At 40.2% G+C, this 25,089-nt stretch overlaps 3 protein-coding genes across 5 annotated transcripts in view; all 3 read left to right on the top strand.

Moving 5' to 3' along the window:
• LOC125777323 (ficolin-1-like) overlaps positions 1 to 19,079 on the top strand; it is a 74,570-nt gene extending 55,491 nt beyond the window's left edge. Inside the window, exon 3 of the transcript XR_007422243.1 lies at positions 18,967 to 19,079. The gene's annotated coding sequence lies outside the window, so the exon portion shown is untranslated. The remainder of the gene's footprint in view (positions 1 to 18,966) is intronic.
• LOC125777625 (uncharacterized) lies at positions 4,316 to 8,816 on the top strand. Its single transcript, XM_049452710.1, has 3 exons — positions 4,316 to 4,895; positions 4,957 to 5,446; positions 5,504 to 8,816. The coding sequence occupies exons 1-3, from the start codon at positions 4,316 to 4,318 to the stop codon at positions 8,814 to 8,816; spliced, it is 4,383 nt and encodes a 1,460-aa protein (XP_049308667.1).
• Positions 17,951 to 19,079, top strand: LOC125777324 (ficolin-1-like). 3 transcript variants are annotated; one of them, XM_049451829.1, is made up of 3 exons: positions 17,951 to 18,619; positions 18,693 to 18,824; positions 18,883 to 19,079. In XM_049451829.1, coding segments are annotated over exons 1-3 (792 nt in total). In that variant the 5' UTR covers positions 17,951 to 17,960; the 3' UTR covers positions 18,884 to 19,079. The 3 variants fall into 3 exon arrangements, with proteins under 3 accessions (XP_049307786.1, XP_049307785.1, XP_049307784.1); XM_049451828.1 differs by having other exon boundaries at positions 18,879 to 19,079; XM_049451827.1 differs by having other exon boundaries at positions 18,870 to 19,079.
• Positions 19,080 to 25,089: the final 6,010 nt, after the last annotated feature.

Raw genomic sequence — 25,089 nt, 5'->3', positions numbered from 1 at the left:
ATGTTTGATGACAAGAGATATTCCGTCTTGCACTTGTTCACTGCCAGACCCATTTGTTTTGCTTCTTTGTCCAGTCTGGAGAAAGCAGAACTAACGGCGCGGGTGTTGAGGCCGTGACCGTGGCCGCGTGAGGTGTGTCGATTCTCCTTTCACGGATCTTTTCCAAGATTTGGTGCATGGTGAATATTTGGTCGGTTGTTGACTTTCCAGGTCTAAAGCCACACTATAAAGTCCAATCAGTTCGAAGACGGTGGGCTTTAATATTTCACACAATACGCTCGATAGAACCTTATATGCGATGTTGAGGAGGCTAATCCCACGGTAGTTGGCGCAGATTGTGGGGTCTCCTTTTTTATGAATTGGGCAGATCACACTTAAATTTCAATCGTTGGGCGAGCTTTCGTCCGACCATATTTTACAAAGAAGTTGATGCATGCTCCTTATCAGTTCTTCGCCGCCGTGTTTGAATAGCTCGGCCGGCAATCCATCGGCCCCTGCCGCTTTGTTGTTTTTCAGGCGGGCAATTGCTATTCGAACTTCTTCGTTCGCTCCTCGCTTCCCTCTTCAACTTTCGGTATCTATCCCATCCCGCACGTGTTGTGGTCGATCGTAACGTTTCGAGGTAGGCAGCCTGTTTTCTCTCCGCTGCGACACGGCACTCCTCGTCGTACCAGCTGTTCTTTGCACTTTCCGAAAACCAATGGTTTCGGTTGCAGCTGTACGTAAGGAGTTTGAAATGCCGTCCCACAGTTCCCTTATACCGAGTTGTTGACGAGTGCTCTCAGAGAGCAGGAGTGCAAGCCGACTAGAGAATCGTTCGGCTGTATGTTGTGATTGCAGCTTCTCGACGTCGAACCTTCCTTGTGTTTGTTGGCGTGCGTTTTTTGCTGCACAGAGGCGGGTGCGAATCTTAGCTGCAACAAGATAGTGGTCCGAGTCGATGTTAGGACCTCGGAGCGCACGCACATCTAAAACACTGGAGACGTGTCTTCCGTCTATCACAACATGATCGATCTGGTTGGTGGTAGCTATATGTTATAGTAGTCCGATATAGGCCGTTCCGACAAATGAGCAGCTTCTTGAAGAGAAAATGACGTTTGCAAAATTTCAAAAAGTATCTTAAAAACTGAGGGACTGGTTCGTATATATACAGAGAGACAGACAGACGGACTTACAGACAGACGGACATGGCCGAATCGACTCAGCTCAACATTCTGATCATTTATATATATACTTTATAGGGTCTCCAACGCTTCCTTCTGGGTGTTACAAACTTCGTGACAAACTTAATATACCCTGTTCAGGGTATAGATATAGATAATATACTATACATTTATATATTATAGTGAGACTTTGTTCATATTCCACGAAGCGGTCGTTTGAGTTTGTTACACAACCAGAAGTCACAGGGAGCTATATCAAGCGAATACGATGGTTGCATCACGATGTTGGCCTAAAAATTGACGAAAAACTCTCGAAGAATCAATGCAAGTTGTCGGCCCATAACTACGGACTCTAGTTAGGAGTAGCTTTACACAATCGATGCATAACACTCAGATGGTATTCGCTGTTGACAGTTTGGCTGGTCGAAAGGAATTCGGAGCGCACCACACACCTCGATAATCGAAGAAAACTGTCAACATAACCTTGAAATTTGACCTTTTTTGTTGTGTTTTTTTCGGCTTTGGCTCGCCTTTGCCACGATATTCAACCGATTGATCGTCTACTTCCGGGTGTTGAACATAGATCTAAGACTCATCGCCAGTAATAACACGTTTCATGATATCATAGTAGTCGGTAAGCATCGTTTCACAGTTGTTATCGCGACTGTTCGTTTGGTTTTGGAACAAAACGTGCTTTCATTTTTCTAATGCCAAAATTTTATTTCAAAATGGTTTTCACGGATCCTTCCGATATTCCAACGATGGCAGTAAGGTCTCTGTCTGTTAATCGTCGATTCCCAAACACCAATTATTATATTTTATTGACGAGTTGATCGCACTGTGATATGGTAATGTGAGAAGAATTCCATGTACTAAATTTCGACGAAAGGGATCAGTCGGGTCCCGACAAATGTGATTTCATCAGAAAGTTGGGAGCTCCACGACCATTCGTCCGTTGCCTTCCATTCAGCTTTCTTGCGTTTCGTTTCGGGATCATTTTGGAAACACCACGTTTCGTCACCAGTCACTATATTGTAAAGAAGGTTTTTGTCCTCTTTGATCTCTTTAATGATGTCCTTCGAATGTTGGGTTCTGAGCAATTTTTGGTCGTCAGTTAATTTGTGCGAAACAAACCGTGCACGCCTTTCGTAAGCACAAAAAGTTCGGTCAAAGTGCGATAAATCGATGTTTTGGAGATATTCAATTCCATTATCACGAATTTCAATGATGATTTCGGCTGATTTTTGATAACTGCACGCACAGTTGTTGAAACCCCTCGTGCACTCATCTACGGGATAGGCAATCATCGCCAATCATCATCAATCATCAATTCATCAATTGAAACGTTTCGGTAAAAGTTTTACTAATTAAAAAAAAAGCTAATGTTGGCTCTTCGTTTGAAGCTCATTTTCGCACCGATAACATAAACATACTGAGACTTAAAACGCAATAACTTCACTTCCAATGTCATGATGAAATGTCATGAAATTCTCACTGGACAATCGATAAAAATAGCAGATTCTAACCAATCGACATATAGATGGCACCACCAGGGGGCGCTAGATTCAAAAAGTCCTGTTTACTTTGGAAGGCACCTTGTGTTATATGACAACAATATAATTCAGAGAGTTCATATTGATTTTTAATCTATCTTATTTACGGTTATACGTACTGTTAGCGCGCAACAACCCTAATTTTAAAAAATGTTTAAACTTAAAGAATGTACATTAAAATACAACTCTAAGGATTTATTGAATTTTGATTGTACATTAAAATGCAACCATGTAGATGTATGTCCCGCTATTTGTCTGTACTAGCTCAACTGCGGCTTACCCTTTCGCGTTGGCTCATTCTCTAATGATTCGCTGGCGGAGTGGTACATACACCTACAAGGAGCACAATTATTTTAGCGAAGTATTGAACGGTCGAAATATTGAATTAAAATAAAATACAAATCGGCTTAAAATAAGTGTTTTACTTTGCCACCCGCCAACATTCTAAAATAATTGTGGTATTAGCGATCAAATATTCGTGATATTTGTCACTTAATACAATTGTGGAAATTCGCGCTTAAAATTAATTTGCATTGCGGAGTGCCATTTGCTAAGCCGTTATGCCTGACTTGCGGAACTTAGATGGTGCCGTTATTGATGATAGCGTGATCCCGTTTACCGGTGCGCATACCAACTACGTGGAACCACCTCTTAATGTGTATAACGCAATAACTGGGACACAGTCTTCAATACAAAGTAGTATGTCAAATATAAATACGACACAAATTAATTTTTCACCTATTTTTTCCACAAATGTTGCTGCGACTACAACGATCACATCTGCTCAATATTCATCGCATGGTTTATATGGAATTTCGTCACATTCTTCGCTGCCTTTTGGGTCCGGAGGCGTGGACATGGCTATGAATCAACCAACAGCATATGCGGGCTTGCCTAAGGAACATAACCACGTGGGGCTCTATAACAAACCGCCTTCAGTTGTAGGTGAACCCCAAATGAACTCTACATTTGCTCATTCATCCGCTTGCGTGTTTGGTCAGAGCCAGCACGTACCAATGAGTTCAGTTTATACGTCCACTTATGGAGGAAGCGTCTCTCAAAACGCCTCGCGTCACATCTTTGGTTAATGGAGATGGGTGCAGTGCTGCCGCACAATATAACCCCTTCTCTCCTGCACGCAACTATTTCGGGCAACCACAGGGAGGTTTTGCGCCCGTCAACGATAGTAAATGGAGGCAGATTCAGAATAGTTCAGACGTGAGTTTAAACCCATCACATATAGCGTCTAGACAGGCGATAAGCAAAGATTTGCCACCTTTCTCCGGGAGGCCAGAAGAATGGCCATTGTTTATAACAAACTATGAACAATCAACAGAACGCTGCGGGTTTTCTGAACAAGAAAACTTAATACGATTACAAAAATCACTGCGCGGTGCCGCTCTTGAAGCTGTTCGAGGAAAATTGATGATGCCATCTACAGTTCATCTAGCCATCGAAACTCTTCGTATGCTTTTCGGGAGGCCAGACGTTATACATAACACCCTACAACGGAAATTGAGACAGATGCCAGCAGTGAGGACCGATCGACTGAATACCCTTATCGATCTCGCGTTGGGTGTACAAAATTATAGAGCAACCATGCAAGCATTAGGTCTGAACGACTATCTCAACGACCCTATGCTAATCAATGAGTTGCTGAGTAAACTTCCTGGAGATATGAAATTAGACTGGGGTCGTCGTCGAATGACCATCTCAAGGGTAGATGTCGTGGCCTTTGATGAATGGTTATTTGCGCTGGCTTCATGTGCAAGCCAGGTAACGCCACTTAATGAAACCAACGGTAACGCTGCGGAAGAAAAGGTGTTAGGAAAGAGCAATAGGCAAAGAGTTTTCGTGCACGACGAAATCCCAAAGGAGCTTAGCCCCACCAAAACGCGTAATGAGGAAACTAAACATTCCATAGCTTGTTCTCTGTGCGGCAAAGAGCACAATCTTGCCGATTGTCCAAACTTCCTAGCAAAGAGCCGAAATGAACGTTGGCAGTTAATCAAGGACAAAAGGCTATGCATTCGATGCTTTAAGTCCCACATGGTTAGACGCTGCACCTCTAAGCAAGTTTGCGGGGTAGATGGATGTAGAATGGTGCACAACCCACTACTACATAGCCAAAATGCTGCAGCTAAGACTAGTCGGGTAAATACAATCCTAGTTCATCAACGTAAGTTTAGGAGAGCCATTTTTCGTTACATTCCGGTAATATTGTATAATTGATGAGGGAGCATCATGCACGTTGATGGACAGTAAATTGGCTGAGCAGCTAGGTCTCGACGGCCCTGGTGAAGACTTGTGCTTGAGATGGACGGGCGACATAACACAGCAGGAGGTAAACTCAAAGGTTTTAAACTGTGAAATATCTGCAAGAGAGAAAAATTCTAGGCGATATCGTATGCACAATATTCGAACAATCACTGACCTTGAGTTACCGCAACAAACTCTCAACGCAGACACTTTAAATGAGCACAAACACCTGAAGTCATTGCCTATTCTACCATACACCGACTGCAAAGCGCGATTATTAATAGGATTGGACAACACGGCTAAACTTTGCGTACCTGAGGAGGTGAGTCAAGCTGAAGGTGATGATCTAATAGCTGCGCGTTGTAAAATAGGTTGGTCAGTATATGGTCAGGATAAGTCGGCATATCAGCCAGACGAAAATCTGTTCCACGTTTGCACCTGTACTAAATATGATCAGCTTGATAACTTAATGTAAGCCTATTTCTCTATCGATTCGGTGGGTATCAATCCTGTTCTCAAACCGCTTAGATCAAGGGCAGACGAGCGTGCTTACCACATAATGGAGAAAACAGTTTTGTATGATGCCAGTGTTAAGAAATGGGAAACGGGCCTCTTGTGGAAATATGACCACATTGACTTGCCCGACTCCTATCGAATGGCATATAATCGTCTCCAATGTCTGGAAAAGAAGATGGAAAAGAGCCCCGATCTGAAGCAATATCTTGTTGGGAAGTTAAATGACTATCTCGAAAAGGGTTACATAAGAAAACTAAATGTCGAGGAAATATCGAAAGGAGGCAAATCTTGGTTTATTCCAATATTCACAATTGAGAACGTTAACAAAAATAAATTGAGAATCGTGTGGGATGCAGCAGCTAAGGTGAGTGGCACCAGTCTGAACGACGTATTATTGAAAGGACTCGATCTTCTAAGATCGTTGGTAGGTGTCCTATTGAGATTTCGTGAACGACCAGTGGCCATCTGTGGAGATATTCGTGAAATGTTTCACCAAATTAGGGTGAGAGCGGAAGATCAGGTAGCACAGCAGTTCCTGTGGCGAAACGGCGATAGTAGCAGACATCCCGATGTATTCGCTATGACCGTTATGACGTTTGGGGCATCGTGTTCCCCATCTTTGGCAAACTACATAAAAGATAAGAACGCTCTACGTTTCCAGAAGACACTACCAAATGCTGTGGCAACAATTGTCGAAAATACGTTTGTGGACGATTGGTTGCATAGTATGGATGATGAGGAAGAAATGATTCGACTAGCTACTGACGTCCGCTTCATCCATTGTGAAGGTGGGTTCGAGATGCAAAACTGGTTGTCGAATTCTAAACGAGTTCTGCAAGCGCTCTCAAGTAAGCATGAACCCGCGAATAAATGCTTCATAGAGCCAGGATCAGAACTTCAAAAGGTTCTTGGTATGTGGTGGTTACCAACCAGTGACGAACTAACCTTTGTTCACAGGTTCAAACCGGATATCTTCAATGAATCCACTTTTCCAACGAAACGACAAATGCTTCGAGTAATGATGACTATATTCGACCCTTTGGGTCTGTTGGGGTTTATTGTAATTAAAGCAAAGATGATATTACAAGATGTGTGGCGATCGGGCGTAACTTGGGATGAGCCTGTACATGATAAAGAACGTTCCGCTTGGTGGCAGTGGCTGCGAAAGCTACGCTGTATTGATAAAATCCGTATTCCAAGGTGCTACACTTTCGCAAATCGCAGCAGCGATAACCAACTTCATATCTTCGTTGATGCTAGCATATCAGCATATGCTGCTGTGGCCTTTCTTCGTTCAAGTATGGGCGACAAAGTTCATTGCTGTCTCGTTGCCTCCAAGACACGAGTTGCTCCGTTGAAGCCATTCTCAGTGCCGAGACTTGAGTTGATGGCAGCCATCTTAGGACTTCGTCTAGCTAAGTTCATAAGAAAGGAACTCTCCATACAAATTAACCGCCGGATCTTCTGGTGCGATTCGAAGGATGTCCTATATTGGATTAGGTCTGACGCCAGAAAATTCAACCAGTTTGTAGCTGTGCGAATTGGCGAAATTCTAGAGGATTCACAAATCAACGAGTGGCGGTGGGTACCAACGAAGGATAACGTAGCTGACGATGGTACAAAATGGTACAATAATATGGAATTAAACAGCTCTGGGAGATGGTTTACGGGCCCTGAATTCCTAAGTCTATCAGAAACTCTCTGGCCAACATCCGAATTCAAAGAGCCACAAGCCGTAGCAGAAACTATACAGCACGTAACAATTGATTCTTCGAAAGATATTGGTGATACGCAACCAGATCCTACAAGGTTTAGTAAGTGGGAGAAATTGCGCGCTGTACAGATGTGTGTTCTTCGTTTTCTCCGTTTGACTATGAAGAACACCGCTAGAAATCCAGTTACTCAAACAATTATTTCCGATAGCACCTGTAAAAGTGCAGAACTACTTCTCTTCCGCAAGTGCCAGGAAGAATGCTATGGCGCAGAGTTTGATCAAATAAAAAAAGGCGCGGTAAGTCGAAAAGGCTCAATCTACAAATTTTCTCCATTTATAGACAAGCTGGGACTGCTACGCGTAAAGAGTCGGATCGAAGAAGCAAGAGGAGTGACAACAGATCTCAAACAACCGATTATACTTCCCCGTAACAATATTGTTACTCATTTGGTCACAGATTTCTATCATAGAAAGTTCCATCACCTCCACAACGAGATAGTGGTAAATGAGATGCGTCAGCGATTCTGCATTAATGGTCTACGAGTTTTGGTGCGGATGATATCAAAAGTATGTCAACAATGTCGTAATCGGAGAGCCACACCGAATCCACCAGAAATGGGAAAGTTACCACCAGAGCGTCTCGCGTCATTCACTGATCCTTTCGCTTATACAGGAGTGGATTATTTCGGACCCTTCGACGTGACGATTGGCAGAAGGCATGAGAAGCGTTGGGGAGTTGTTTTTACCTGCATGACTATACGTGCCGTACATATTGAGATTTCTTCATCGCTATCTACTGACTCATTCCTCCTTGTTCTGAAATTGTTTATATCACGACGAGGAGTTCCTCGTCGAATCTTCTCTGACAACGGCACTAATTTCAGAGGCGCTAGTCGCATTCTAGCAGATGAAATCGAGAAAATATCATCTGGCACACTAATAGAAAAATACCCCGAAATTGAGTGGACTTTCATACCACCAGCATCACCACATATGGGCGGAGTGTGGGAGCGCATGGTACGATCTATAAAGTCAGTATTGATGGACATATTACCAAAAGAAGGTCTACGAGAGGAAGTGCTGAGAGCAACTTTAGCCGACGTCGAAAATATTATTAACATGCGCCCTCTTACCTACGTTCCACTGGAATCATACGATAGCGAAGCATTAACGCCAAACCATTTCCTTCTGGGAAATTCAAGTGGCATAAGAGAGAAGGGTGATTGCGATGTTACCAATCCGTCGCTGCTAAATAAGAAATTTCGCACATCTGGTGAGTTGGCTGATCGATTTTGGAAGCGATGGATTCGCGAGTACTTGCCAGGCCTGACAAGACGGGCAAAATGGTTCGAAAAAACCCCAGAGCCCATCGCTCCCAAAGACGTCGTAATAATTGTTGATGAAAACATGAAAAGGAACACTTGGACAAAGGGAATAGTTATGGATGTCATAAAGAGCAGCGACGGACAAATAAGAAGCGCCGTAATCAAAACTTCCAACGGCTTAATAACACGGCCAGTAGTGAAACTTGCGCGCCTAGATCTGAAAGTGAACCCCACGTCAGAGCATGGAGATCACGGAGGGGGGAATGTTAGCGCGCAACAACCCTAATTTTAAAAAATGTTTAAACTTAAAGAATGTACATTAAAATACAACTCTAAGGATTTATTAAATTTTGATTGTACATTAAAATGCAACCATGTAGATGTATGTCCCGCTATTTGTCTGTGCTAGCTCAACTGCGGCTTACCCTTTCGCGTTGGCTCATTCTCTAATGATTCGCTGGCGGAGTGGTACATACACCTACAAGGAGCACAATTATTTTAGCGAAGTATTGAACGGTCGAAATATTGAATTAAAATAAAATACAAATCGGCTTAAAATAAGTGTTTTACTTTGCCACCCGCCAACACGTACCTTATAATATATTGTAATACCTTTTGATAGGCTTTCAACCTAGAATGTGCGGAAATCCCAAACTAATTTAGTATGTTGTAAATTATATACTTAACTTCTAAGGATGGGTAAATAGCACCTAGGTCTCGCACCACACCGCGACTCCGGTGGATTGGCTAACAAATAACCCTTACGGTCCCAAGCAGCTCATTAAGTAGCATGACTCCCAATCATTCCCCCAATTTTCATCTCATACTAATCCTCATGCTAGTTAATATCGTTTACACGGTATGAGTTCAAGAATTTAAACAATTTTATTTATACGCCGAAATGCGTGCCTTTATTGATATTCTTAAGAACTAAATTTTAATATAAGATCTTACAGCTATTTATACTAATGAAATGCGGCTGCTGTTATCTGCATGCGACTTCTTTGTCGTAATTCGATATCTGCTATCTTGCTATTACTTGAGATGCGGAGTTGGTTATCGCAGTGGATTATTCCATTGCCAGATGTTTGTTGTTTACATGTTGAGAATGCCTTTCTAGATAATGCATGTTCATTTCTATTGTTCAACTGATAGTGCATGTCAAAGCGAGTTCTATCGGTTTACATACATAGTTCGCCTTTGTTCGGAATGTATATTAGGAGATAAGATGTATGTGAGTGTGTGTGACCCGGAGCGAGGCTATGTCGTTAATTCCCTTCCTTCTTAAAACGGAGCGTCCTCGCTATGCTGCTAAAGATTGTTGTTGTTGAAGACGATTCAATTCGACTTCGTATATTTCGTCAATTTGCCTTTGTCTGTGAAGCATTCTTCTATTTACGCGATATCGGCAGAGGTGTACCATACCGTAAGTGGTGACTACTAAAGTAAGGAGTCCTATTATGATGAAGAACGTAAAATGTACTGGATTTTCTACAATAGGTATCAAAAATGTTGAGAGTGTTTGGATATTGCTGAATTTGTATATTGAGTTTGAAGAAAGGATACGGAGTACTTCAAGTTTTTCGTTGTGTTGATTGTGTATTATTTCTCTGAGTTGTCTTTGATGATTGTAATATGTCATGTTATCGATGTTCGTGGATTCATTGAAGTGTATCAATTTAGGGCCTGATATATGCATGTTGTTCCAAGTATGCTGGTAATCTGTCAAAATGTATCCATTCTCTAGGATGCGAAGTGGAGCATTATTTTCGTGGGTTGTTTCGCATTGTGCTGTTTTGTCTTCTAATATTTTTATAGTACAATTGTCAGCGGGTTCTGATTTACAAATAAAGTTACCCATATAATTTCTACATTTAGATATTCTTTGATAATCGTTACACTTTGCGATCTTAGGGTCTAAATTAATTTTACCATGCTTATATGCTAAAGGATATACATTAAATAAGCTACATTTAGTTTCAAGGATAGGATATTTGTATCTTGTTATAATTGTTTGTTGTAGGTAACATATATGAATGTCGGCATATTCTAATATATTAATTATTGGAAGATCTAACTTTTCATGGTTTATTAAATCGTACACGTCTTTCAAATTTAATGTGCCAGAATAGAAATTATTAGTTTTTGCAAAATTTATAGTGTTAGTTATTGATTTGAGTTCATTATAAACTTCTGATATAACAATGTTTTCGGTTATTGCTTTGGGATCAAGGCTTTCGAGTAACTTCTTTCGAACTGTGAATTAATTAATTTTTGCTTATTATTATTCTCTATTAGCAAATTAAGTGAAGTTTTTATTTCCACAAGGTCATCGTGGTCTGGTGTGCCCGTGATGAATTTTAACATGGAACCAAGAAAGTTAAGTGATCTTTTGGATCTATAAATATTGGGAATGAGTTGAGTTTTCAGAGTTTCGATTTTGTTTACTAAAATTTGAGTTTGGGGTTGGTCTTCTAGATTGAATGATGATTTCATTATACTTTCGTATGGCGCCAATATTTTTGAGAGATTGGATAAGTGATACAAGAAAGCTGTATCCTGATAAATGTAAACAGGATCAGTTTCTACTAGTACATATTTCCTATGGCTTAAATCTATAATATTGTCGCAAAGTGCGATAGAGAAAAGTAAGGTAAATACTATTCCGTACATGCTTTTGCTCTGATATTGTCTTTATGGATAATTACTTTTTTATTGGTCGTTATTGTTTCTCCGTTGTCTTTTTTACTATGTGTTTCACGTATTTTTTTCCGTTTTTGTTTCGTCTATGCGTTTTTGAATATATTACCTCTCCTTCTTTGTATTTGAGCTGTTTCCGATTACGGTTATGGTATCGCAAAACTCTCTGTTGGTTTTGTTGAAGACGCTCTTTGATGCCAGGATATTCCCTTTGATTGAAAAACACGTCCTCGGGTTTGTGGTTGGTTACCGAATGGATTGTTTTGTTGTACTGTCGGACTGCTTCAAATATCTGATCGTCAGGAGCCGAACTGTGTTGATGCGCTAATACTTTTGCGAGTTCGATAATTGTGCTATGCGTTCTTTCAACTTGACCGTTTGTTGTCGAATGATAGGCTGGAGTTTTGGTATGCGTTATTTGTAATCGCTTGTATATTTGTTGTGCACATATGCCAGTAAATGTTGACTCGTTATCAGTCATTACAAACTTTGCGTTTGGGTATATTTGTGACAGTATCTCGTCAACATATTTGTATGTGTCTTTCTTTGATGGTATTTGTCTCAAATGGCAGAATTTGGAATATTTGTCGGTTGAACTAATGTACATATTGTTGCTCATAAAAAATAAGTCTAAGTGTATGTATTCGCCTACTTTGTTCGGTATCGGTGCTGATCCTATTGGTTGTTTATTTGGTCGGCGTTCATACTTGTTTGTGAGGCAGATTTTCGCAGTTTTGTACTTCTTTTTTACAAGCGTCACGTATGTTTGGCCAGTAGTATCTGAGCGAGATTTCCTGTGCGTTGTTTTTGTAGTTTCTGTGAGCACGTCTGTGTGTGTCTTGTATGATCTGTTCTTGTTGTTCGGTTTCGGTAATATCGTCCACCAATTTTTGCGCTAGTACAATCGATACAGTTGGAAATATGTTGATAATGTCATTTTCGATGTAAAATAACATTTGCTCGTCTATTTGTATAGCATTAGTTATCTTTGGTCTAATTACATTTTTTAGTCTATCTAGTAATACAGTTTTCGTATTAAAAAAGATCGTGTGTCGGCTGTTAGAAAATATGTTTTGTGAGAATATTTCGATGGGGTTCTGATCTGACCGTTTTACAATAATTTGGTTTCTAAAGGAGTTTACTGGTTTTTTTACTCGTTTGAGTCTTTGTGTTGGTGAGCTTTGTGCTGAATGTTGGGAGTCATCAGAATTTAAAGTGTTGTTTATTTGCTGACGAGAAAGGGCATCAGCGACCACGTTCTGATGTCCGGGTTTGTAAACGATTTTTGCACCATATTCTTCAATGAAATTTTTCCATCTTTTTAATTTTGTATTGGGGTTTTTTTCTGATATGGAGAATATTAGAGATTGATGGTCGGTGTATATTGTTAAATCTGCTATACCATACAAGTAGTTGCGTAGTTTCTGTAGTGACCATACAATTGCGAGTAACTCTTTCTCATTTGTGGAGTAATTCTGTTCTGTTTCACTGAGCGTTCGTGAAATAAATGATATGGGTTTTTGGTTTTGGGATAATACGGCTCCTATAGCGTAATTGCTAGCATCTGTGGTTAATTCGAAAGGTTTGTTAAAATTTGGTTGGAAGAGTTCGACCTGGGCTTGTAGTTCTTCTTTTATTATGTTCAGTGCTTTTAGTGCAGGTTCGTCTAAAGTGATTTTTATTTTTGCACTTTGATTCTTTGATATGCCACCGTTCTCTCCTCTGAGGAACGTAGTTAGTGGTTTGACGATGGCTGCAAAATTCTTTATAAATTTTCTATAGTAACTTGCGAGACCTAGGAAGGATCTGAGTTCCTTCAGTGTTGTAGGAATAGGGAAATTTTTAATAGTCTGTATTTTTGTTGGGTCAACTGTAATCTTGTTGTATTTAATTATATGCCCTAAGTATTCAACAGAGTCTTTGAAAAAGGGAGATTTTTCGTTAGTGATTTTCATATTGGCCTGGTGAAGGGCATTTATGATTATGCGGATGTGTTCGATATGTTCTTGAGGAGAGGAAGAATAAATGAGAACATCGTCTATATAGACGTACGCGAACTTCCCGATACATGGTCTAAGGATATCATCCACGCATCTTTGAAAAATAGATGGGGCGTTTTTCAGGCCGAATGGCATACGAAGAAATTCGTATTTAGCTCCATTTACACTAAAAGCCGTTTTTTCCCTGTCTGATTTATTAATAAGGATCTGATGGAAACCAGACTCTAAGTCTAGAGTTGAAAATACTTTTGCGTTTCCTAAATTTTGTATGGTCATAGCCACATCAGGTATGGGGTATCTATCTGTAACAGTTTGATTGTTAAGTTTCTGAAAGTCTACGACCATTCTGCGCTTAGGTTTCCCTTGTTCATCGGTACCTTTTTTTGCGACTGTCCAAATGGGAGAGTTATACGGACTTTTGCTGGGTTGAATTATTTCATTTTCTAAAAGTTTGTTAATTTCTTTGTTAATGAAATCGCTATCCGACATAGGGTACGGATATTGCTTGGTCCAAATAGGATCTTCGGATTTCGTTCTAATGGTAGCTTGTACCGTGGTAGTATATGGTAGCACTTCATTTGTGTCTTCATTTCGTTGCATAATTTCTTCGATTTCTGCTCTATATTTTTCACTATTAACCGTATAATTTATTTTTTGCACAGATTCACTTTCTTTCTTGGCCCTATATTTATAACTGAGCGTGTACTCGAAAAGGTTGATTTCTGCTTTAATTTTCCTAAGACCCTGTTCACCCAGAAGCATATCGAATTCTTTTAATGCATCAGTTTCAAAAAATGTGAGATTATGTTCTAACAATGTAATTATTTTTTTTGATTTGGTTATTGAGTAACCATGAAGAGTTTTCACTTTTACAGGTTTAATTTGAATAGACTTACCTAAGTTACATTTTGTACTTATATAGTTGTTTGTTGCTCCAGTATCAATCAGGATGTTAATAAGTTTGCCTGTATCCCTGCAGTGGCGTTGCAGACACGGCAAATCGTTCATGCGCCTAAAAAAGCGCTGCCTGTTTCGTAATCATCGTTCTCGTATTCTGGTGTAAGCGATTGTAGTTCTTCGTCGCGTGTCTGGTTTACACGTTGACATTTCTGTTGTACGTGGGAATTATGAGATGAAGGATTTCGTTCTCTTTTTTGAGGGTTACCGCGAAATTGATTATTTGGAGGTAGCCCTTGTAATTGACGGTTATAGCTGTTTTGTTGTGGTTTGGAATGATCCCTATTGGGATTTGCGGATCTCGTGTATTGTTGTGATGAATCTACGTCCATTGGTTGATGCTGTTGCCGGGGTGCTGTCTGATTGTATTGCACCTGTACGTTAGGTTTGTACCTTTGTGGCTCCTCGTAATGTCTTCTGCTTGAGTTTTGGTACTGTGATGTATTATATTGTCTCTGCTGATTGTATTGCGGAACGTCGAATTGTGAGTTTATATTATCGTGGTATATCGTACTCGCGATAGCGTAAGCGGTTTCTAAGTCCTTCGGATTGTGACTGTAGAGGGTGCCGCTGGTATATTTGCTGTTCAGACCGAGAATGAATGTCCTCACAGCTTCCTGGTTTGCATATTCAATCATAGCTGATGGATTTCCTGGTCCATGATTATCCATCTCAACTTTAGTGAGTGCAAGATTAAGTGACTTGCTGACTTCGGAATGGAACTCTGCCAGAGTCCTTTTTCCTTGCTTTATTCTTTTCATTCCTTCGAGCAAAACATACAGAGGTCTCTGGTCCGCATAAGTATAATCGAGACGGTTTATTATGGAATAAAAGTTGAATTTGGTGTTGTGGTTTATTAAAATATCGGCCGCCTCTCCTTGAATTTTGGAATGTACAATCGAGAGTGCCGTGTAGTACATGGGTGTAGTAGCGTAATTCTTGATGTTTTCCATGTGCGTCCAGGCGCGTTTTCTCCATGACCTATAATGGTTCATATCGCCTGTGAAGACTGGTAAGGTTTGAAATATATCTAAGTTTATTTGTGATTCATCTGTGATGTTTGGCGTACAGTCCTGGTATTGGTTTGTGACTGTGACGTTAGGTGTTGCGTGGGTTTCCAACGAATTCAATCTTTGTTGAGTTTCAGTGAGCGTTGTGGTCAGAGCAGCGATTTGTGCTCTCAAGCTTGCGATTTCTTGTGTTGTCATCTTGACGTCGGTGTTCAATAGGGGACGACGCAAATTGAACGGCTTTTGTCTCCTTTTTTGAGATTCTAGCGTGTTGGGATATCCGTTGATGTAACGTTGCTTGACTGTTTTATCTATATATCAAGACTTATCCGTTATTCTTTTCCAGATTTTGCAGGAATATTAATTTTATCTTTGTTCAATTTTAAGCACCTTTTTCAAAGATCTAGTGCTGGAAGTCCTACTTCCCGTGGAATTTTTTCTATCGTTTTATTCAATGGATAGAGATGGCTTACAGACTGGTTGAGCCCCCAGTTAATATCGTTTACACGATATGAGTTCAAGAATTTAAACAATTTTATTTATACGCCGAAATGCGTGCCTTTATTGATATTCTTAAGAACTAAATTTTAATATAAGATCTTACAGCTATTTATACTAATGAAATGCGGCTGCTGTTATCTGCATGCGACTTCTTTGTCGTAATTCGATATCTGCTATCTTGCTATTACTTCAGATGCGGAGTTGGTTATCGCAGTGGATTATTCCATTGCCAGATGTTTGTTGTTTACATGTTGAGAATGCCTTTCTGGATAATGCATGTTCATTTCTATTGTTCGACTGATAGTGCATGTCAAAGCGAGTTCTATCGGTTTACATACATAGTTCGCCTTTGTTCGGAATGTATATTAGGAGATAAGATGTATGTGAGTGTGTGTGACCCGGAGCGAGGCTATGTCGTTAACTTGCTAGAGCCATTTTTGACCCTTGTAACATAACTGCTATGCCAATTTCCAAGGACTGCCATACACGTGTGACTAATTATTTAAATACTAAAGTGAAAATTAACCTTGACCTTGAACATTGAATATGTTCCACGTGTAGCTTTCTACGTCACCTCAATGGTACGGAGTCTCGTAAATACAAGGAGCGTTCCAAAGTAAACAAGACATAAAAAAAACAGAACAAATGGCTTTTTCGGCAACATCAATTTATTTTATTCAAAATAGTCTCCCTCTGCTTCAATACAGCTTTCTGCGCGGTTCAAAAGCTTGTCGAACGAGTTTTTTAGCTCCTTGGCCGGTATGGTCGCCAGTATGTCGGTGCAAGCCTTTTGAATGGCCACGTCTGCATAACGTTTTCCTTTTATGGGCAAATGCATTTTTATGAAAAGGAAGAAGTCGCACGAATACGTGGAGTGGTTAATTGTTAGAAATGTGAGTTTTGGTCAATTAATCGTCCTTCGAATGTTGAATTCTGAGCATTTTTCGTCGTCAGTCAATTTGTGCGGAACAAACCGTGCACACACCTTTCCAATTTTAATTGACATTTAGTTCTAATAGAAATAGCTATATTTAACATTTTAGTTTTAAAACAATTACTTTATTTTAAACAATTTTATTTACAGTTTTAAAGATGTGCGACTTGTCCGCGACGGCAAATCTAGTTGAACTGTGTGCTGTCATCTGTTCTTGTCCGTGCTAGGGTCCGTTTCATTTGTTTCGCCAGGTTCGGTCAATTCATCAGGGATATAATTATTAGTATTTCAGTCCGCTTATGTGTTCCCTCCCTACGTGTATGTATATATGTAGAATTTTCAAAATCTCATCCTTTTATTTTATTTTCTTAATGTACATACATATATTTAAGCACACACACATATTCTTCCGGTGAATATTTTCGAAGTACACGGAAATTTGAAAAGACGTTTCAAAGTGCTTGGAAATAAACGGCCGGACTTTAAACGTGTCCCTTTCTCAGAGTGGTGTTTTCAAAGCGTGTGTCTAACATTACTCAAACACCGCTAAGCCGATTAGCCTCAAATTTTAAAACGAGATTTTTTTCTCACCTTTTAATATTTCTTTCTAAACAATTTAAGAACGAAATTTTGCCCAAAAATCGATTTTTTTTAGAATGACCATTTTGTTAAAAAATTTATTTTGCAGTACCCGCCGCTAAAGACTTTTTCCTAAGCGGCGGCCCATCTCAACAAATTTGAGAAAAACCAAAAAGTCAAAAAAATAAAAACCCAATTGCCAGTGAAGAGCTCCAATCGCCATCTACACATCCATACTTGTTGCCGACATACCAAATGTACCCCACTAATTTTACCGTTCACCAACACAAACGGTGCCAAATGATCTCAGCTCTGTCTTATTATCAAAGAAGGTATTTAATGAAATTGAACGATTGCAAAAGTCTCACTTATGTCGCTTAATGGTGTCGGTTTATCATCAATAGAGTTCCTTATGCTAACGATTATTATCTGTCATATAGATAATGCTCAATTTCTATATATTTAAAATGGCTGTGGAAAATATATCGAACCCTTAAATTGTATCTTAATTTTTGGAGCTTCTACAACAATCAAAACCATTGTTGCAGTTGCTATTTCAAATCCATAAGCTTAGCTACAGCTGCTCAAACAAAGTTTTCGTATTATACACCCTTCTTCTAAAGACATCTGCTCAGGGTACCCATCTCACGAAATGCCACCGAATTCCTTAAATTTGGCAAGAATTCGTATATAAAGCACAGCTGAATACCTTGGGAGGGTTAAATATTTAGTTAAGTAAATTCGCGAAGATGTGTAGAAAACAGTGGATCTCGTTGCGGTTAGCTTTGCTGCTAATTTACTGTGGTCTCGGTGCCAGTACAGAAAGCGTTGCGGGAAACGATGACCTGCGTATGAAATATTTACCGTCGAACTGCAGTGAAGCAGTTCATTTGGCGGGGAGCAAAGCTAAAAGTGGAATATATAAAATTGGATTGCCACTGCCACAAGGTGCTGTTAAAGAGTTCTATGTTTATTGTTTGCTGGATCCATTGGGTGGAGAGGCCTGGACGCTAATACAACGACGGCAAAACAAATCTATAGACTTTTATCGCGGCTGGGAAGGGTATAAGAACGGCTTTGGCAACTTAAATACGGATTTCTTTATTGGTCTCGATAAATTACATGCCCTAACGGAATCACAGTTGCACGAATTATGGATCGAGATGAAGGACTTCGACGGTGTGGAGAAGCATGCCATGTACGACAGTTTTGCCATTACAGACGAGAGCCAAAAATATGCAATGAGTATTTTAGGCACATATTCGGGCACAGCAGGTGACGCCTTAACTGAGGCACACGGTGGCGCTAACTTCAGCACATTCGATCAGGATAATAGCGGCGGTGTTTACAATTGCCCATATTATTTTAAAGGCGGTTGGTGGTATGCAAAGTGGCCTTGCGGTGAAAGGTAAATTTACATATTTACTAATGCAAGCATAAATGAAAATAAGAAATTAATTGACGTTTCCATCAACTTATAGCAACCTAAATGGAGTCTACCATAATGGCTCCTATGATGAGAAGTATGCTGAAGGTATAACTTGGCCGAATTGGCGTGGATCCAAATACTCTATGAAATATGTGCATATGGCAATCAGACCGAAATCGAATTAGTAAGTAATAATGGAATAATAAGTATCAATGACGCGGTAATAAAGCCCTTATAGGAAGACAGCAGATTCAAGCACTCTTTTAACCCGGACTACGTCACCGCAACATTATAAACCCAAACCAAACAATCACGCCAAGCTGTAGGTCTGTTCGTCAGCACGAAGTCAACCAAACTAATATATTTAGATTGGTAAACATTATAATAGAAACTACTCTGCAGAATATCAAATAAAGTGAAATGATTCGGATTGAATAAATTGTAGTTTTTTGAATCTAGGGACCGTAATGCTTGCTCGTCAACCAACGAATGTCTCTCACTTGCAAACTGTCGGCGACAATATGTACACCGAAGGTGGTGTATTATGAACGTTGAACTTGTTTTTAAATTTGTCAAGTCGTTTCGGAGCTATTCAATTCAAACAAGTAAACAACAAAAATTTCTTTTTTATAATATTAGGGCTCAGTGAATAAAGGCCTAACGAACTAACGCCTAATTTTTAAAAATAAAATAATGCCTAAACAAGAACGCCTAACAAGAAAGTGAAAGAACGTCTAATTTTAAAAATGAAAGAAAATCTAAATTGTTAGGGTTTCTTTCATTATGTAATAACCCCTAATGAAAGAAGACCTAACAATTGAATGGTTTTTGTATATTATGTTAATTGATAAATAAAGATAAAAAATAATATTCCTTTTTGTCGAACTACTTTCTGTACATGAAAAATCGCCTAACATTAATGAAAGAAAGCCTGACAGTCAAAAATGAATAAATACCTATTTAGGCGTTTCTTCATTTTTGATTGTTAGGCTTTATTTCATTATGAACAAGCGCCTAATTCCTATATGCAATTTTTAGGCATTATTTCTTTTTTTTTTTAGGCGTTACTTCGTTAGGCCTTTATTCACTGAGCCTAATATTAGTATAGATAATTTTATGCTCTGGACAAGGTATACTATTATGTTTGCCGTGAAGTTTGTAAGATCTAAACAAGAAAAGACGTTAACTTCGGCTGCACCGAAGCTAATATACCCTTCACAGGTGTATTTCTTTTAGTAATTACGTGTTTAGTTTATATGGAAGCTATATGCTATAATAATCCGATCTGAACAACTTTGTCGGAGATCCATGTCAAATTTCGTGAAGATACCACGTCAAATGCGAAAGTTTTCCATACAAGCCCTTGATTCCGATCGTTCGGTTTGTATGGCAGCTATATGCTATAGTGAGCCGATCTGAACAATTTCTTTCGATATTACATTATTTCTATAAACAATAATTCACACCAAATTTCGTGAAGATATATCGTTAAATGAGGAAGTTTCGCAAGCAAGCATATGATTCCGATCATTCAGTTTGTATGGCAGCTATATGATATAGTTAACCGATCTGAACAATTTCTTCGGAGATTACATTTTTGCCTCAGAAAATAATCTATACCAAATTTCGTGAATATATCTTGTCAAATGTGAAAGTTTTCCATACAAGCATTTGATTCTGATCGTTCAGTTTATATAACAGCTATATGTTATCTTCTTCTTAATTAGCGTAGACACCGCTTATGCGATTATAGTGGAGTTAACAACCGCACGCCAGTCGTTTCTTCTTTCTGCTACGTGGCGCCAATTGGATATTCCAAGCGAGGCCAGGTCCTTCTCCACTTGGTCCTTCCAACGGAATGGAGGTCTTCCTCTTCCTCTGCTTCCCCCGGCGGGTACTGCGTCGAATACTTTCAGAGCTGGAGTGTTTTCGTCCATCCGGACAACATGACCTAGCCAGCGTAGCCGCTGTCTTTTAATTCGCTGAACTATGTCAATGTCGTCGTATATCTCGTACAGCTCATCGTTCCATCGAATGCGATATTCGCCGTGGCCAACGCGCAAAGGACCATAAATCTTTCGCAGAACTTTTCTTTCGAAAACTCACAACGTTGACCTATCAGTTGTTGGCATCGTCCAAGCCTCTGCACCGTATAGCAGAACGGGAATTTTGAGTGACTTATAGAGTTTCGTTTTTGTTCGTCGAGAGAGGGCTTTGCTTCTCAATTGCCTACTCAGTCCGAAGTAGCACCTGTTGGCAGGAGTTATTCTGCGTTGGATTTCCAGGCTGACATTGTTGGAGGTGTTAATGCTGGTTCCCAAATAGACAAAGTTATGTACAACTTCAAAGTTATGACTGTCAACAGTGACGTGAAAGCCAAGTCGCGAGTTCGACGACTATTTGTTTGATGACAAGAGATATTTCGTCTTGCCCTTGTTCACTGCCAGACCCATTTGTTTTGCTTCTTTGTCCAGTCTGGAGAAAGCAGAACTAACGGCGCGGGTGTTGAGGCCGTGACCGTGGCCGCGTGAGGTGTGTCGATTCTCCTTTCACGGATCTTTTCCAAGATTTGGTGCATGGTGAATATCAGGTCGGTTGTTGACTTTCCAGGTCTAAAGCCACACTATAAAGTCCAATCAGTTCGAAGACGGTGGGCTTTAATATTTCACACAATACGCTCGATAGAACCTTATATGCGATGTTGAGGAGGCTAATCCCACGGTAGTTGGCGCAGATTGTGGGGCTCCGTTTTTCTGGATTGGGCATAGCACACTTAAATTTCAATCGTTGGGCGAGCTTTCGTCCGACCATATTTTACAAAGAAGTTGATGCATGCTCCTTATCAGTTCTTCGCCGCCGTGTTTGAATAGCTCGGCCGGCAATCCATCGGCCCCTGCCGCTTTGTTGTTTTTCAGGCGGGCAATTGCTATTCGAACTTCTTCGTTCGCTCCTCGCTTCCCTCTTCAACTTTCGGTATCTATCCCATCCCGCACGTGTTGTGGTCGATCGTAACGTTTCGAGGTAGGCAGCCTGTTTTCTCTCCGCTGCGACACGGCACTCCTCGTCGTACCAGCTGTTCTTTGCACTTTCCGAAAACCAATGGTTTCGGTTGCAGCTGTACGTAAGGAGTTTGAAATGCCGTCCCACAGTTCCCTTATACCGAGTTGTTGACGAGTGCTCTCAGAGAGCAGGAGTGCAAGCCGACTAGAGAATCGTTCGGCTGTATGTTGTGATTGCAGCTTCTCGACGTCGAGCCTTCCTTGTGTTTGTTGGCGTGCGTTTTTTGCTGCACAGAGGCGGGTGCGAATCTTAGCTGCAACCAGATTCCGATGGTCCGAGTCGATGTTAGGACCTCGGAGCGCACGCACATCTAAAACACTGGAGACGTGTCTTCCGTCTATCACAACATGATCGATCTGGTTGGTGGTAGCTATATGTTATAGTAGTCCGATATAGGCCGTTCCGACAAATGAGCAGCTTCTTGAAGAGAAAATGACGTTTGCAAAATTTCAAAAAGTATCTTAAAAACTGAGGGACTGGTTCGTATATATACAGAGAGACAGACAGACGGACTTACAGACAGACGGACATGGCCGAATCGACTCAGCTCAACATTCTGATCATTTATATATATACTTTATAGGGTCTCCAACGCTTCCTTCTGGGTGTTACAAACTTCGTGACAAACTTAATATACCCTGTTCAGGGTATAGATATAGATAATATACTATACATTTATATATTATAGTGAGACTTTGTTCATATTCCACGAAGCGGTCGTTTGAGTTTGTTACACAACCAGAAGTCACAGGGAGCTGTATCAAGCGAATACGATGGTTGCATCACGATGTTGGCCTAAAAATTGACGAAACACTCTCGAGAAATCAATGTAAGTTGTCGGCCCACAACTACGGACTCTAGTTAGGAATAGCTTTACGCAATCGATGCATAACACTCAGATGGTATTCCCTGTAGGCAGTTTGGCTAGTCGAAAGGAATTCGGAGCGCACCACACACCTCGATAATCGAAGAAAACTGTCAACATAACCTTGAAATTTGACCTCTTTTGTTGTGGATTGATCGTCTACTTCCGGGTGTTGAACATAGATCTAAGACTCATCGCCAGTAATAACACGTTTCATGATATCATAGTAGTCGGTAAGCATCGTTTCACAGTTGTTATCGCGACTGTTCGTTTGGTTTTAGAAACCCACCGTACTTTCATTTTTCAAATGCCAAAATTATCTTTCAAAATGTTTTTCACGGATCCTTCCGATATTTCAACGGTGGCAGTAATATCTCTGACTGCGAATCGTCGATTCCCAAACACCAATTATTATATTTTATTGACGAGTTGATCGCACTGTGATATGGTAATGTGAGAAGAATTCCATGTACTAAGTTTCGACGAAATGGGTCAGTCGGGTCCCGACAAATATGATTTCATCAGAAAGTTGGGAACTCCACGACCATTCGTCCGTTGGCTTCCATTCAGCTTTCTTGCGTTTCGTTTCGGGATCATTTTGGAAACACCACGTTTCATCACCAGTCACAATATTGTAAAGGAAGTGTTTGTCCTTTTTGACCCCATTAATGATGTCCTTCGACTGTTGGATTCTGAGTAATTTGTGGTCGTTAGTCAATTGTGCGGAACAAACCGTGTACACGCACACACCTTTTCTAAGGCCAAATGTTCGGTCAAAGTTTGGTAATTAGCTATTTTGGAGATTTTTAATTCCATACCTATCCATGAATTTCAATGATTTCGGCTGATTTTTGATGACTGCACGCACAGTTTCGATTGAATTTCCGGTGATCGTGTTGAAACCCTCGTGCACTCTTCTACGGGATAGGCAATCATCGCCAATCATCAGCAATCATCAATTCATCAATTGAAACGTTTCGGTAAAAGTTTTACCAATTTTAAAACAAAATTTAATGTTGGCTCTTTGTACGAAGCTCATTTTCGCACAGATAACACAACATACTGATACTTAAAATGTAATAAATTCACTTCCAATGTATGAAACGTCATGAAATTCTCACTGGACAATAGATAAAGATAGAAGATTCTAACCAATCGACATATAGATGGCACCACCAGGGGGCGCTAGATTCAAAAAGTCCTGTTTACTTTGGAAGGCACCTTGTGTTATATGACAACAATATAATTCAGAGAGTTCATATTGATTATAATATATCCTATTTACGGTTATACGTACCTTATAATATATTGTAATACCTTTTGATAGGCTTTCAACTAGAATGTGCGGAAATCCCAACTAATTTTGTATGTTGTATTATTATATTCTAAGGATGGGTAAATAGCACCTAGGTCTCGCACCACACCGCGACTCCGGTGGATTGGCTAACAAATAACCCTTACGGTCCCAAGCAACTCATTAAGTAGCATGACTCCCAATCATTCCCCCAATTTTCATCTCGTTCTAATCCTCATGCTAGAGCCATTTGGTAACTTAGTTTTTCGCAAGATTTATTCCTTGTTGTTGACCGCTATATGTCGGAGCATCACATCAGTCAAGCGCAATTTACGTACTGGCTGGTGTCATTTCTCGACGTGTTCTGGTCTGCGCACCACGCGTCAAGTGGAGGGTATCGTATGTTGCTGTGTGCTGTAGGATGTAGCAGGACAGACTCGACCACTAGTGCAAGTAAGCTCTAGACTATTGTCAAAGCTTTGTCCATACCGAACAGATATAACGATAGGTATAAAATTTAATTTCGTTACCATATCTCTTGGACCTTAAGAAGAACGGGGGCTATTTTAGTCGGCAGTCATCATTCAAATCAATAAGTTCAGACGATACTAAATCTTATGCTGACCACTCCTCATATAACCCGATGTGTGGAAAATTTGAGGAATACCTCAGTAGTGAAGACACATGAGGCCTTGACTCACCCCCTTAGTCTAGCGCACTACCAATATTGCTTCTGAAAAGTGAAAAGTACCACCACAGCACTTAACGTTGTTAGCTATCTGACGTATGGAACGACTTGGCGCATTTTGCGTCGATATCTTAAACGGAAAGCGTACAAAATACAGCTTGTGCAACAACTGAAGCCGCTCGACCTTTTCAAGCGGCATCGCCTGCAATATGAGCTCTTCAAAAGTTCCAAGAAGATCGTATGTTTTCGAGTCAAATTTTGTTCAGCGATAGAGCCCATTTCTGAACCTGAAGAGGGTCATGAGCTCCCATTTCATCCAGAAGGAAACAAGGGCTTTGTGTGCTTTGTGGTCCGGTAGAATTATCGGTCCTTATTTTTCAAAAATGATGCCGGTGAGAACATAACCGTCAATGACGACCGTTATCGCGCCATGATAACTGACTATTTGATGCCTGAAATTGAGTTCGTGATCTCGGCAACATTTAGTTTCAACAAGACCTCGCCACTGCCCACACATCGCACCAATCAATCAATTTATGGAG

The sequence above is a fragment of the Bactrocera dorsalis genome, chromosome 3 (assembly GCF_023373825.1).
Source record: "Bactrocera dorsalis isolate Fly_Bdor chromosome 3, ASM2337382v1, whole genome shotgun sequence".
In the NCBI taxonomy this organism is placed as follows: Eukaryota; Metazoa; Arthropoda; class Insecta; order Diptera; family Tephritidae; genus Bactrocera; species Bactrocera dorsalis.
Note: the sequence above shows the minus strand (reverse complement) of the source record. Positions and strands in the feature narration are given on the sequence as shown.

Excerpts from the sequence above, each read along its gene's own strand:
- LOC125777625 (XM_049452710.1), top strand. The coding sequence starts at position 4,316 with ATGCAAGCATTAGGTCTGAACGACTATCTCAACGACCCTATGCTAATC. Across the intron at positions 4,896-4,956 it reads TACAATCCTAGTTCATCAAC|CATCATGCACGTTGATGGAC; the intron begins GTAAGTTTAGGA and ends TTGATGAGGGAG. Across the intron at positions 5,447-5,503 it reads GATCAGCTTGATAACTTAAT|ATCAAGGGCAGACGAGCGTG; the intron begins GTAAGCCTATTT and ends CAAACCGCTTAG.
- LOC125777324 (XM_049451827.1), top strand. The coding sequence starts at position 17,961 with ATGTGTAGAAAACAGTGGATCTCGTTGCGGTTAGCTTTGCTGCTAATT. Across the intron at positions 18,620-18,692 it reads AAGTGGCCTTGCGGTGAAAG|CAACCTAAATGGAGTCTACC; the intron begins GTAAATTTACAT and ends ATCAACTTATAG. Across the intron at positions 18,825-18,869 it reads ATCAGACCGAAATCGAATTA|CCCTTATAGGAAGACAGCAG; the intron begins GTAAGTAATAAT and ends GCGGTAATAAAG.